Raw genomic sequence first — 15800 nt, 5'->3', positions numbered from 1 at the left:
TCGATAAAAAAAAATAATTGCCGCGTACACCCTTTTTGGGTGTTTGGCCGACCTCCTCCTTCTATTTGTGGTGTGCGTCTTGATGTTGTTCCACAAATGGAGGGACCTACAGTTTCAAGCCGACTCCGAAAGGCAGATATTTTTTATGAGGAGATTTTTCATGGCAGAAATACACTCGGAGATTTGCCATTGCCTGCCGAGGGGCGACCGCTATTAGAAAAATGTTTTTCTTAATTTTGGTGTTTTACCGAGATTCGAACCAACGTTCTCTCTGTGAATTCCGAATGGTAGTCCCGCACCAACCCATTCGGCTACGGCGGCCACCCCTGTCTCGATAATCCACGTTGAAAATGGATTCTCTCTTTCGCGCGAGATGAATTTTTTAACTTAAGTTTTTTTTTTCAAATTTAAAAACACCAAACTATTCGTTCATCACACTTAGTGTTGCAAGGGCGCAAAAAAGAAAAGGCAACTCATCTATTGCAAATAATATTGCAATATGCACAAGTTCCACATAACGGTACTTTTTAAAAATGCAAAATTCAATATTTCATAAATTAGTGAAACAAGTTTACTCAAATTTTGGAAGCATCAGAGGAAGAAATTCCTTTTTTTTATTTCAAAAATTATTTTAAATATCGAAAATTTAAGTACCTCAAAACTAAATATAATTGATCTAAAAGAAGTGCGAGTATGCAAGAGCTTATCTCAATATGGCCTATTAATAAAATCATAAAAATTTGTTGCTTTTACACTTCCAACAACTTCCCTTTAACGTCAACACCTTCGCACACAAACAAAGCCTTTAAGCAGAGAAATTCTCGCTGCACTCGCCTCAAAAACTACTTGAGCCACTCACTGTAAATGCAGTCGAATACTTCAGTGCAAATGGTGTGTCACATAGCTATTGCAGAGGATTTGCAATCACTAACACGAACCCATACAACACCGTTAACTAATACATCTACGTACAAACACACAAATACAAATAATCTCCCATGCTTCCAAACACAGGAATTTACCATGAAATGGTCATATTTACTTGTGTGTATGCGGCTCCTATGCGTATGTAAGTATGTACACACATATATCCATTCATGTTGAATGCAGCGCGCATATTGCAAGTGGATGAAACGTGCCATGCGTTGCAGCAGCTGCTACTATTTTACACTGTTGTTTCACAGCTATTCTCCGAACATTATTGTTGTTACTATTCTTCCGGTACTTGGTGTAGATTTTATATTTTGTGATGCTGTTGTTGTAGTTATTGTTGCTAGTTATTGCTTATGGCTTTCGTTGCCACATGCATGTCAAATGCTAAGCCACAAGTTCGCCTAGACATCGGGCGTGTACGTACATACAAATATCCATACATACATACATGAAAGCTACCTTGAGCACGCGAATGTTGTAAAAAATTGCCATGGAAAATATAATATAAAGATGCCAGAACATTATATCGATTGGCTTTTGGAGAGAACAAAAAATACGAAAGGTACTCCTCTACTTTCCAGTCTGATCGGTTTGTAGCTAACTTTCCGCCGCCTCTTTAAAATCAACGACAGTTCTGATAGTTCGGGTTCCTTTCATTCCATTATATTTGATTTAGCAGGCCACTCACCACCTATAGAGATCGTGGTTTTCTCTCGTGCACGTGACTACGAGTATTAGATAACGCTGTTGATGCTTCTATTAAGCAAGTGCGCATGCGCCAGAGGTCAGCGAGTGTCAGTTGTTTAGGGCAATTGACTACTCTTTCGAGTGCAGTACCTCTCCCTTCAGTAAAGAAGGCGTTGGTTTCGCCGGAATATGTCAAAATAAAGAGAATAGAAGATCCAAAAACAATTAATGTAAGCTTTCAAACTTTATAAACTGTACGCAGGAAGCTATAATTAAAGGTGGTGTAACATGTCTAATTTTCACTCTGTATCAGCCACCCGGAACTACTTACTAAATCCTTGATGTTCTCCTCCTTGATATCCTCTTGAAAAGGCTACTTTTTATTTCACAGCAAATTCTAAAGAAAAAATACTCAAAAACTAGAAATTCAAAGTTTTGCTTAAAAGTAAGCAGACAATAGTTTTTTGTGGGCAAAAGTGGGTGTTAAGTTTGTTCATATTCCAAAAGCCAAAATGATAAGAAAAGATTGGGTAGAATCGTGCGGCACTTCCCTGGAACCAGGCGAATAAGTTTGCATACAGGGTTTGATTGAGTAATGAAGTAATGAGCCTTATTTTTTTTTAAGCAGTTTTATTAAACCTTTGGCTTATACAACTAATATTCTTCAAAATAGGATCCTTGAGCGTCAATACACCGCTGGTAGCGGTCCTTCCACTGCAGGAAACATTTTTTAAACTCATCCGCCGGAATCGCGTTCAATTCGGCTGTCACAGTTTTTTGGATCGCCTCGATGGAGTCGAAACGCCTCCCCTTCAGCATTATTTTCAAGCGCGGGAACAAAAAGACGTCCGGAGGGCACAGGTCTCGGCTGTGAGAGGGTGGGGAAGCACCGGAACCCCCATCTTGGCCAATGCAGAGGTGCAGAGGAAGGTGGTGTGCGCCGGCGCATTGTCGTGATGAAGGGTCCAATTGTCCTCCCGGCCTTCCTTGAACAACTTGTGCCTCCGTTTTACCTGGGCACTGGACAAAGATTGGTCCCCGTAAGCCTCCTTGAGTAGCGCAATGGTTTCGGTACTCGTTTTGTTTAGCTGTGCGCAAAATTTGATCGAGTAACGTTGCTCCAACGATCACTGCATTTTCGCCACTGCAAAATCCTAACGCACTTTTAAAACAGCTTTCACACGCGGAGCGATGTTGACTGCACCGCTGTTGCCAGCGAACGGGGACCGGTTTGGAAGGGGAAGGTCCAACGATCATTTTCCCCCACCAGCCGATTCGGTTGATCGCTTGGCAGACGCTCCGCTCGGGAAGGCTCATTACTTTTCAATCAAACCCTGTAAAATCACCGTCTTTGAAGCGACGGAATCAATCTCGGCACGTTGTTTCACTTAAGGGGTTAGGTGGGTTTGAAAATTTCACAAAAAACGATTTTTGTTTTTTTGTCTCATTAAATAGTACAGTATGTTTAAAATACTCTCCTAAAATTTTAAGTCGATCCGAGTAAAATTCTAAGAGATAGACCCCTCAGAAGTTCCGCCAATTAGGCCACGTCAGTTGAGCGCTTCGCAGGTATACGTGTTTATCTCAAAACTCCATTTTTTAAGTCGGTGGACACGATATCTCGAAAAGTTATGAAGCGATTTACTTCAAATTTTGTACAAATCTTTGAAATAACATTATCTAGTTATTGAACGAAGGATTTTGTTTTTTATTTATTACAACTATTTTTTTTGAGCCAATGTATGTCGAAAATTTCACTAAAAAATGTGTTTTTTGGTTCAAAGCATGTAAAAACTTCAAATTTGGATTTTTTTTTCCTTCGTACAGCAACGAGATTTATCCATGTACCCTCGAAATTCTTTTGGTTTTTTGATTTTAGATGAACCAATAATGAGTTATGCTGTCCACGGCAAGAGCATTTTTTTTTTAGACGTCAAGGAAAATGAGGTACCAACGGCTGAGTTTTCGAAATTTTTAAACAAAAATTTCACAAGATACTGTTTATATATGTATCTAAGATATAGTGAATTGTTTAAATAAAATATATGATTTTCTATACTAAAAAAAAAAACAAAATCTTCTTTTTTCAACCTCTGAAACCCACCTAACCCCTTAAGCAGCATCTCCTTAAACTTTTGTAGCTCTCGATGCGCTTCAGCCGCCGTTTTTTTCGAATGAAAGAGGAAAATCAACAGTTCCCGCAAATGACGATTATTCGGCACAAAATCAGACATTTTCACTAAACCAAAAGTTTATGATACCAAACCAAAATCACTAACGTGTCGAACCAGTTTGTTTACCATATGTCTAAGCTTGGTTTATGACGTTTAGGTTATGTAAGAATCGACTAGCACAAATTGCTGGCGGCATCTATTAACAAACAGCGGGAACTTTGTTGCGCACCTAATAAAAAATTACTGCGCCAAAACTTTTTGGACTGACTCTATTTCTACTATTTCTCTATTTAAAGAAAAGCTTGTGTTTTTTTCCGCAAATAGTGCAAAAGACTTTTATTAAAGCCCAACCAATACTTATTTATTTATATACATTTTTTTTTTCACTTCATCAAAATTAGTTGTAAAATATTGGAGAAAATATTCATGTACGTATAGCAGATATTTACACAAAAGTAAGTACAATAAAAAGGCTTACTTATATATGTATGTAAATTAATAAAAAAGACTAGAAATTAAACATATTCGAACTCTTCATATCGGTTTAAGTAAAATGATACTAAATTGGTTCATTCTGTACAGCCACAACCAACGAGATGCAGCAACAAAATTTACATCTAACATAGCATATTTTCAGGAAGCAAACTTCATATGGCAATTAGAGAAAAAATGTGAGTGAATGTAAAAAAATTCAATGTGAAATTAATAAATTACAATAAGAAATACTGCACAATGAGTCGACTCAATATACAAATTTCAAATGCATTTACATATAAAACACGTCAAGTATATATACATAAGCACCTATACATAAAAATGCTGACCGATGTATGTGGGTATATGTATAAGTAGTAGACTAAACACTTTAATCTGTCCTTTCCAGCTGTGTTTGATTATTTCCTGCTTTCACTGGATCAGCAGCAGTGCCATCCAATGGCCGTCCCGAGTGTAGTAGGCTATAGAAAATGCCATCTTTACGTCGCTGCAGCTCAGCTGGCATATCATCCTCAACAATGCGACCCTGTTCCAAAACAATAATGCGATCGTAGTCGAGTATTGTTGAAAGGCGATGCTGTAAATAGAGAATTTACAAAAATAAAAAGTTATAAAAATAAAAATTTACAAAAATAAAAAAATAAAAAATTATAAAAGTAAAAAATAAAAAATAAAAAATAAAAAGAAAACCATAATAGCAAGAATAAAAAATCATAAATTTTCCACTCACTGCAATTGTTATTATTGTACGCCCACGAAATGAGCTGTGCACAGCTGAGAGTAGCACCTGTTCAGCGGCACTATCCAATGAGCTGGTTGCTTCGTCGAGTATCAAGCAAACAGAGCCACGTAAAATGATGCGCGCCAAGCAGAGCAGCTGACGTTGGCCGGCGCTCAATTGCACGCCACCATCACCGACAATGGTATCTATGGATGCATATTAATATAAGGCGAGTAAATATGCCAATATTATATTTATGCTCTTTTCTTATACCACTACCACTACTCACCAATGCCTTCCGGCAGCTGATTAACGAAATTCATTAACCCCACCTTATCCAACGCATCCCACAGCTCGGAAATGGCATAGTAATTGGTTGGATTGAGATTTTCCCGTATGCTGAAATTGAAGATGTGCACATCTTGCGGTATCATCGATACGCGCATGCGCACCTCATCTGGATGAATTTTTGTTATATTTACATCGTCGATGCAGATGCGCCCAGATGTTGTTTGTAGCACACCCAGCAGGGACATCGCTAAGGAGGATTTGCCACTACCTGTGCGTCCGCAAATACCGATCTAGAGGAGGAGGAAAATTTGTAATCGCCACTTAAGTTTTCTGCTGTGAATCGCTCACCCTTTGCCCGTAAGGAATCCTTAGTGTTAAGTTCTTGATTACTTCCTCCTTTTGCCCTTCGTAAGACAAGCTCACATTTTCAAAGCTGATGTCACCTTGGCGAGGCCAGGAAATTGGCACGGATTCGTCTGCAGAAATAAAGTAGTAAATGAAAGAAATTACAAAAAAAAAACAGAGGATAGAGCAAAAAAGTTTGCATATTTCAAAAATAAAAGGTGGTTCAATTACAAGCATATTTTTTAAACTTAGTAAAATTAAGACATTTTTTTTTGCATATTATACCTACCTTTAACCTTATAATTACTCTGGGACATTCTGTCTACAAAAATGAATCATATCTTAATCAAATCGGAGCTTATCACTTTTTACCTAACCAATGGCATGTCAACTGATCGAAGTATTTTGGGCATTGTCATTAATTCTTCTAATATACAAATAGGCCTTCAATGTTACAAAATATTTGCGAAACTTTTGAATATTTTTTTAATTTTTAAATATATTTAAAAACATTAAAATAAAAAAAAAAATTTGAGAGAAAAAATTATATTCTTTGCTAAAAATGTTGAGAATTTTTTTTTTGTAATTTTTGAAAACCATTTTTTTTTTGTTTTTAGAGACAACTATTAATAAAAAAAATAATAAAAAAACAATAATGAAAAAAAATGTTCCCAAGTTTCGCAAAATAAATCGAAAAAAAGTTGAAAGCAAAAATAATGAATACCAAGGCGCATTTACTGACGGTTGTGGCACTAGACCAACAACAATGTTATGTGGGCAAAAAGTAGGGTGAATTTATTTGTCAAACTTCGCGGGATTAAAATTTCGCTCTAGTTATTTTTTTCATGAGTTGGCAGCACTGTTAGTAACATCTGGGCCAACTTTCATGTGAATGTCATTATCAGTAATATATTTAAGCTTGAGTTTACCAAGCGACCAAGAGGGCCTTTTCGATTTTTACAATGTCTGATTTGATTGAACAGAGAAGTGCCATCAAATTTTGTTTGCGGAATGAAATTTCGGCTGCGGAAACGTTTAGCATGCAGAAGGCATTTGGTGATTCGACCATGTCGCAGAAAAATGTTTATAAGTGGTACAAAGACTTCAAAGAGGGTCGAGAACGTGTTGATGACTTGGAGCGCTCCGGACGACCATCGACGTCAAAAGATGACCAACACCCACACGTCAATAAAGTGAAGGAGTTAGTGCTCAAAAATCGTCGGTTGACTGTTAAAGACCTTACTGATAAGATCGGAATATCAGAAGGATCTGTGAAAACTATTTTGAAAGACCATTTGGACCTACGAAAAGTCAAATCTCGTTTGGTATCGAAAACTCTCAGTTTCTTAGAAAAAAGTCGTCGCGTTGATGTGTGTGAAACAATGCTTTCAGACTATCAGGACAAGCTCAAATGCATCATTACGGGAGATGAGACTTGGATTTATGCTTACGACCCTGAAACAACCGACCAATCAAGCGAATATCGTGCTAAAGGCGAGGCCAGACCGAAAAGAGCACGTCAAAGTCGTTCAAAATTAAAGGTCATGATGACAGTTTTTTTCGATTTTCGTGGTGTGGTGCACTATGAATTCCTTCCACCTGGCCAAACTGTTAATAAGGAATATTATTTGAGCGTTATGCGTCGTTTACGTGAAGCAATTCGTCTAAAAAGACCAGAATTATGGGCCAACAACTCTTGGTTTTTGCATTACGATAATGCACCGTCTCACACTTTACTCGTTCTTCGTGACCATTTCGCCAACCACCGTATTCGCCTGATTTGGCTCCGTGTGACTTCTGGCTTTTCCCAAAACTCAAGAAACCAAGAGGAGATAAAAGAGATTGAGGATAAAAGCTGAATCGAAGAAGGTGCTGATGGCTATACCGGAAATGGACTATTTGGCATGTTTCCGGGATTGGAAAAATCGTTGGCATAAGTGTATTTCATAGAGAGGGGACTATTTTGAAGGGCATGAAATTGATTTACAAGAATAAATAAAGATTTTTCATTTTACAACCAAATTCACCTTACTTTTTGCCCACAGTATATGTTTGATTGTATTGGCGAATTGGAAAAAAATGATTCGCCTTATTTTATTCTGTGCTGACAGCCCCATAGACACAGCGAAAGTAAACAACACCACCTTTAATAGATTCGCCTTGACGAATACCAATTTTGGGAAAAATTGTCGAAATTAAAATGTGCTGAAAAAATGTCAAAACTCAAAAATGTTAAAATAATTTTTTCGATCCGATTTGCTTTGGCGACTTTTTCAAATTTCGGAACCCAAAATGTAAACCGAATTTTCTCATCTTGCTATTAAACACTTTTTTTTACCTTTTCAAAATATTTGCCATTTTTTATCCGTCATTTTGAATTTTTAAAATCTGAATTTTGGTTCGTAATAAGTAACCTCGAAAGCGGTAAATTATACTTTATTAGCTAGGAGAAATGCATCAAAAAAATGTCAAGAGTTTGAATTTATCAGCTTTGACTACAGACTTGAGTTCGTCAGCGAACAAACCTTAAATATTTAATATTTGTTTCGAGTTATAAGAAATTTAGATATTTTCTTTTGGTCTAATATTTCTTTAAAGCTTGCGGAGAACTTAAATGATTAAAGAAGAGCAGACATTCCATAATTTCTCATAGTTGTTACGATACAACAAAATTTGCCAAGTGAAACATGGACAACGTCCGTTGTTTTTTAGGTGAGCACCTGCCAGCGACGGCCTAGACCCAAGGTGCTCAGAAGCTGCCGAATCAATTATTTTCTGAGTTGATCAGAACCCAAGATATTGTTATGTATACGAGTACATTTTTAAGATATATTTATTTGATTTCTTTTTGTATCAATTTATTGTTCGAAGTATTTCCAAATACTGTTCAAAGTAATTATAGGTCTTGGTACCAATTGGCAGTGTGGCATAGACACACTAACCGCCCTGATAAGGCTCAAGGCCATCTAAACCTTTCCCATTCTATGGGTCCCGGGTCCCGGTAGCAATGCAACTCCACATGAACCAGAAAAGATTTACCCGCGCTTTAGTTATAATATTAACCACAGCCACCACGAAAACCTCCCATAAGGCCCGTTCCGAAGAACAGGTTAAAGCGAATTCTGTTCCCCGTGTTACCGAGATTAAGTCTTCGGTCAGACCTTGTACCCGAAGACACTACCAGTTGAGCTTCCATACTTCTCAGTGGCTGGTAATCCTACATTTTAGTCGCCTTTTGTGACAGGCATAACTTACCTTGGGCAAATTCTAACCCCTGATCCACTGGGGGGCAATATGAAACTTGGACAATAAAAGGCGCCAAGAGTTTATAAATTATTCAAATAACATCGATGTTTCAGAGCGCCGCTAAAAAAGGTCCCCTAACAGACATCGCTAAGGCAGTTGAAAGTTCCAAACTTACAACGACGAAAACATCAACCATTTAAATAACTGTGGACATGGTGCACCATTCTGCTGAGCCCAAACACCGTCCAACCCTATGCTTCAAATTTTACTACACAAAGGGTTGCCGAAAAAAATTAGAGTTCTGCGCTTGCAGCAATAAATACCAAGGAAAGCTGGGCCACCACCCTAAAATTGCCCACCAAATAGGCACTCTCAGTGGATAGAATGGCAACTCGCCCATTTCCTTGGGTAATACAGTCGCCAAGATGAGAAGGGCAACTCGATAAACTCAAGCTGAGAAGCAAAAGCGAAGCAGATAGTCGCTTGCTTTCACTTCTTGAGTGATTTTGGTTTTGTAAGCGAATGAGATGCTGCCTTGGGCAAAGGACAGGTACGTGAAATACTTCGTTATTTAAGATGATAGCAAGTTGTTCCTGAATTGAAGGTGATACACTAGTAAGCTGTTCCACAATTTTGGCTGCTCCACTTTGACCAAAAATTATTTTTAATAAATTTGCTTTGCACAATTTGTTTGTGGTAGGAAAAGGTAGGAAAAAATCTGTTAATATCAAGTCAAGTTTAATTCAAAATGAAAATTATATTGGGATCATCCTGTAGCTCAACTTGACTTATATGCCGCGGCAATGTTTGTGTGCAAGTATGTGGCGGAAAAAAAATTAGTTTTCCAACACTCTACAGTTTTAGTGGATTTTGATTTATGAAGCGCGCAAATGTGCGCACAGGCACCTATGCATGTATGTGAGGCCCTAAATGAAAAAGAAACCAACTGTCACTTGATTTATGTTATTTGGATTGGCCTGCTTGTTAAAATGTTAGCATGACAATAATAAATGTAAATATCAACATAAAAATTATTGTTTTATAAAGCGGTGCTATTTATGTAAATATTAATTAAAAATTTTACATATCGATTATTTATTAATATCATTAAGTTGCTGGAGAAGAAAGGATATTGAAATTATTAATTTATTGATAAGTTAAAAAGTAGCTATGAAATATTCAAAAAAAAAGTACGCAAACATTTAACAACACATTTAAAACTGGTGAAATTGGAAAAAATGCTTTAACAAAGTAATAAAATATTTCCACTCCATAACATACTTACAATTACTCATCACTAATGGCACCGATAAGCTCCGTGGTTTGCAAAACTCGACACGCGCCACTTCAAAATTTACACACGAATCTTTGACTGATTTTCCCGCCGATTTTGCTTTTCCTTTCTCATTTGCAGATGTATTGCCATTAGTTATGTCCAACGGTGTTTCTACATTTTGATCGATTTCTGCATAGTATGCAATGCGTTCCACAGAGCCTACATACATTTCCATATCGGCTAGGAGCTTAACAACCCAATTCAAGTAGATGGGCATCAGCAGTGTATAGTTGATGGCCAGGCCAACGAGCGAGGGTGATGGCGTTAGTGTGTCGGGATTTTGAAAGTTCGTTGCATTGCTGCTGAGTTTTCTACTATAGCGCGCACAACTTATAGAAGCTGCTACCAGAGCGGTTATGATTGCAATGAATACAATAAAGCCACCAAGAAAGTCCTGCGGGTAGAGGGAGACGAAAGCATTATTTTAGGTCGGTGGAAAATTTTTAGTGCGAGTCAGATATCAGAGTGCCAGTATCCGTAGTAGTATTAGTATAAGTATAAGTATAAGTATAAGTATAAGTATAAGTATAAGTATAAGTATAAGTATAAGTATAAGTATAAGTATAAGTATAAGTATAAGTATAAGTATAAGTATAAGTATAAGTATAAGTATAAGTATAAGTATAAGTATAAGTATAAGTATAAGTATAAGTATAAGTATAAGTATAAGTATAAGTATAAGTATAAGTATAAGTATAAGTATAAGTATAAGTATAAGTATAAGTATAAGTATAAGTATAAGTATAAGTATAAGTATAAGTATAAGTATAAGTATAAGTATAAGTATAAGTATAAGTATAAGTATAAGTATAAGTATAAGTATAAGTATAAGTATAAGTATAAGTATAAGTATAAGTATAAGTATAAGTATAAGTATAAGTATAAGTATAAGTATAAGTATAAGTATAAGTATAAGTATAAGTATAAGTATAAGTATAAGTATAAGTATAAGTATAAGTATAAGTATAAGTATAAGTATAAGTATAAGTATAAGTATAAGTATAAGTATAAGTATAAGTATAAGTATAAGTATAAGTATAAGTATAAGTATAAGTATAAGTATAAGTATAAGTATAAGTATAAGTATAAGTATGAGTATAAGTATAAATATGAGCAGATATATAAGTGGAGTATTAGTACCAGTACCTGTATCAATATCGGTATGAGTATGTGTGTGAGGATGGGTATAAAAATTACGCTGAGTATTGGATATGAAAATTAGTATGGGTAAAAGTGTGGGTATGATTAAAGTTTGAGTATGAATATGAATTCGAGCATGAAAATAAGTGTGAGCATGCGTTTGAGTATGAACATCAGCATCACCATCAGTATATGCATCAGTAATTAACAATTACCAGCGATATGCCCAGCCAACGATTGCTCGTATTCAATATCGTAAAAGCAATCGTGTTCGCCTCCAAGCGTTTGAAGAGTATTTCGGTAAATCTTGCCTCCTGATTGTAAGCTCTTATCGTCGTAACACCTTGAATGGTCTCCGAGAGATGTGAGATCACCGGTGAACTGGTTGAGTTTTCGATGCGCTGCAATTCTCTACAAAACAAAAATTCTTATTAAAATGTCTCTGTGGAAATTCCAACATAACAACATACCTCGCCGAACACCTATAGAATTTCTGAATGACGTAATAGACAATGCAAATCGGTGCTGTCAACAGCATAAACCAAGGCGTAATACTGACATTAATTAGCACAGCACATAAGCAAAGCAGCGAAAATTGTAGCAGGCGTTGACTGGTGGCGGCAATTTTCTGTGAAAAATAATAAAAATTCGTTTTTATTTTAACCTCGCTTATTAGCTTCCTTCCTGCTTTCGTGCATTTTCCTTCAATCTTTTACACTGCATTTTCATTTTCGCTTCTTTTATTTTACCTTATCGATGATGGCCATATCATTGCCGAACCGATTCATGAGCCGTCCAAGTGGAGTCACCTGAAAAAAGTGCAACGGTTTTCGCATAATCGCCAACAGCAATTGGTCGTGTAGATTGCCGCGCGCATTGCAACCGGCCAATTGACCGGCTGGTGTCGATATCACTGCCATTACAATGCAAACGCACGAAATCGCCGAATAAATGTGAAAATAATACGTGACATCCGCGGCGTGACCATTGTCAGTGGCATTATTGTTGTAGATGCTATTGTTGTCACTGGTGCTGTTGTTGTAAACCATGCTGATGGCAGCCAAAGACATTGCTGTCACTGATCCTGCTCCTCTTGCTACTGCGGCCCCGGCAGCATCCATTATCGTTGTGTTCGAGCTATGCATTGTCTCTGGCAACACAGCCATCGTACTTCTATCAGCTCGTGTCCAGTCTCTGTGAGTGCCGCTACTGTTAATGCTGGCATTACCTGCGCTGCCATCGGTCCAATGCTGCAACCACACATCTGTGTAAACTCGCATGCCTTGCCAAATCAAAGCCGTCAAAAAGAATATCGTCACCATTTGCCAACCGGATGCACGCAGATACAACAAATAGATATGTGTTGGTATTTTCCCATACTTTCGTTCCGCATCGTAGCCCAGAGACGCGCTGGCAGCAGTCACACCACGACCCGCTGTTCTTTTAATGCTGCTCCTGTTGCTCTTTATTGTGTGTTTTCGTTTTAGTGGCATGACATCATTACGGTTCATTGCTGTACTTGTCATGTTTTTCAAAGTTTTATAGTCGATGTTGGCATCTGCAGGGGGTGAGAAGTTAAATTTCTTAATATTTATGAAAATTATTGCTTTGGAAGCGACTTTTATATTAAATGAAAAGTCTAATTGTTAATGACAAAAAATCAATGTAGGTACATATCGCTCATTTGCTAGAAGAGTATCGCAATCCAACTTGCAAATTATTAAAAAAAATCAGACTTACAAATTTCATTTCAATATTCCATAAGTAAAAATAAATACACATTTTCTTCGACAGAGATACTGTTAAAGAGGGAAGGAGGATGATGGTACTTAAACCTTTTTTCAATGCTACAAAATAAAAGGGTCTTAAGAATTTCGAGTCAGAATTTCAAGTCGATTAAAGAAAAATTTACGACGGTCTGAGTTTTTTAGCGTCCGTTGTCCCATGCCGAGTACCCATGCTTGATGGACTTAAAAGCGTTACTTCGAAAATGTCGATGAAATCACAGAAATAATCAAAGTTGACCGGCATGTTTGTAGTCGTAGCATCGCCCGGAGCTAAAGATCGACTATAAAAAAGTTGTAAGCCATTTGCGCAAAAATTTTACGCAAAAAATAATTGATTGTTTTTTCCCCAAAATAATAATTTGTAAAATATACGCGTAATTAATTGATAACTAATTCTCACCTGTCACCTCCTCATTTTCGATGCGTGCAATCCAACTGTCATCCTCTGAAATTGATGCATCCTTTTCATTTTCAACCACTTCTGGCGTTGCCACCGCACTCAATTCAATCGAAGGCACCGAGGTGGAAATAGGCGTATGTTGGTTTGATGTGCCTTCTTCCGTAATTCTCCTAATGGAATTTGTGCCGCTTATCGGCCGCGGCTTGCGATGCGCTGCCGAACGACGCATTGACATGCGGCGCAAAAATTGCTGAAAACTGCTGCCCACACCAGAGTCTGCCGTTGCTTCAGCATTAATTTTCTGCTGTTGCGTGTTGTGTACCAAACAACCAGGTGAAGATTTGTTACGCGCCACCTTCTGGTGACCTTTACTATCACCAGATATTGCACCACCGCTCTGGGGCTGCCATGATTGCGTACGCTGGGGCACTACCTCACTGCACACATCGACACCCGTATCCACAGACAGCACACTACTACCACTAATACCGCTCATATAACTGGGTGCACTGCTGCCAAAGCTATTGGTGAAGATGCTGCGCCGCAGCTCGGCGGATGCTGTCGTCGATGCGCTCGCGCCACTCAGTCGGCTACTACCGGTGGAGATGAGTGAAGCGGGGCGTTGCTGGTCTTGTGTGGAGTTGCGTCTATGACGTTGCGAGCGTCGTCGTCGTCTCAAAATCACATCCTCCGTTTGGCATTCATCGATGGGAAGTGGTGCGTCATAGAAAAGGTGGCGTGATCCATAGAGGCTGGAGCGTTGACGTGTGAGCGGAATGCGACCGGCAATGGCACCAATAGAGGTGCCAACGGCAGAGGAGTGTATGCTGCCAATGCGATTTATGTACGCGCTGCCGCTGCGACAGCGACTGATCGAGGGAAGGGACTGCAAAGAGGTTAGATTTTTAATAATATTAATGATTTTTATCGACTTCTGCCATGAAATATAAAAGCATACACCACCAGTTGAGGTAGAAGTTTAGTATAAATAATTATTATTAATTAAAAAGGAAATATTTTTGTTTACTCTATATTTATTTCATTTTATTGCTTTTAATTTAATTTATTTTTCTAGGTTAATTTTTGGTATTTTTTATTATTATTATTTTTTATTGTATTATACATTTTTTACTTTTCCTCTATTATTATATTTTATATTATTTTATTTTACAATAAATAATAATTTTGTATTGTATTATACATTTTTTACTTTTCCTCTATTATTATATTTTATATTATTTTATTTTAATATACAATAAATAATTTTTTTTGAAATGTGTAAGTTTTTATAAATTTTTTTTTTAAATAGTTTTTTTACTTTATTTTATTATTATTTTTTTTTTACTTTCAATTTTTTATTATCCGGAAAGAAATTGCCGAGTTTTAAAAGAAAGTAAATACATTTTTATTAAAACTTAGAATGAACTTTAATCAATTATATATTTTCCATTTTGTTCGATAACCTTTTGCATCTTTCCGGCAAATTCATTATTCCGCGCTCATAGAACTTCTGGTCTTTATTTGCAAAAAACTGAACCAAGTGCGATTTTATAGCCTCGTCATTGCCATTTAAGGAGTTCTGCAAAGACCAAAACAAATGGTAATCTGACGGTGCAAGGTCAGCGCTATATGGTGGATGCATTAAAAGTTCCCAGCCAAGCTCGCTCAGTTTTTGGCAAGTGACCAAAGATGTATGCGGTCGAGCGTTGCCTTGATGAAATATGACACCTTTACGATTGATAAATTCTGGTCGCTTCTCGTTGATGGCTGTATTCAATTTGTCCAATTGTTGGCAGTAGACATCGGAACTAATCGTTTGGTTCCTCTGAAGCAGCTCAAAATATACCACACCCTTCCAGTCCCACCAAACTGACAACATAATCTTCTTTTGGTGAATATCAGCCTTTGAAGTGGTTTGTGGCGCTTCATCATGCTTGGATCATGATCGTTTTCGATTGACGTTACTGTAAACAATCCATTTTTCATCACCGGTGGTAATCCGGATCAATGATAAAACGGATCGACTTCTTTGCGTTTAAGTTGCATATCACCGGCGTTGATTCGGTTTGTTAAATGCATTTCTTTCAATTCATGTGGTACCCAAATATCAAGCTTTTTTTTACCAGTCCAAGACCCTTTATATGCTCATGAACGGTTGATTTTGGTATATTTCACTTCTCTCCAATCTCACGCAAGGCTACAGGGTGGGCCATATAGCGTTTGTTTTTCGAACCACCTATTTTTT

At 37.3% G+C, this 15800-nt stretch overlaps 1 protein-coding gene across 1 annotated transcript in view; it reads right to left on the bottom strand.

Moving 5' to 3' along the window:
- Nucleotides 1-4190: 4190 nt before the first annotated feature.
- LOC129247257 (ATP-binding cassette sub-family C member Sur) overlaps nucleotides 4191-15800 on the bottom strand; it is a 109709-nt gene continuing 98099 nt past the window's right edge. The window contains exons 14-22 of the mRNA XM_054886309.1: nucleotides 13556-14441; nucleotides 12118-12926; nucleotides 11839-11996; nucleotides 11584-11779; nucleotides 10178-10622; nucleotides 5650-5777; nucleotides 5300-5591; nucleotides 5020-5216; nucleotides 4191-4866 (exon numbers count right to left, since the gene is read on the bottom strand). Of these exons, the coding sequence (XP_054742284.1) occupies nucleotides 4660-4866; nucleotides 5020-5216; nucleotides 5300-5591; nucleotides 5650-5777; nucleotides 10178-10622; nucleotides 11584-11779; nucleotides 11839-11996; nucleotides 12118-12926; nucleotides 13556-14441 (3318 nt within the window). The 3' untranslated portion in view covers nucleotides 4191-4659. The remainder of the gene's footprint in view (nucleotides 4867-5019; nucleotides 5217-5299; nucleotides 5592-5649; nucleotides 5778-10177; nucleotides 10623-11583; nucleotides 11780-11838; nucleotides 11997-12117; nucleotides 12927-13555; nucleotides 14442-15800) is intronic.

This window comes from Anastrepha obliqua, chromosome 5 (assembly GCF_027943255.1).
Source record: "Anastrepha obliqua isolate idAnaObli1 chromosome 5, idAnaObli1_1.0, whole genome shotgun sequence".
NCBI classification, from domain to species: domain Eukaryota; kingdom Metazoa; phylum Arthropoda; class Insecta; order Diptera; family Tephritidae; genus Anastrepha; species Anastrepha obliqua.
This window is presented reverse-complemented; position numbering and strand designations above follow the sequence as displayed.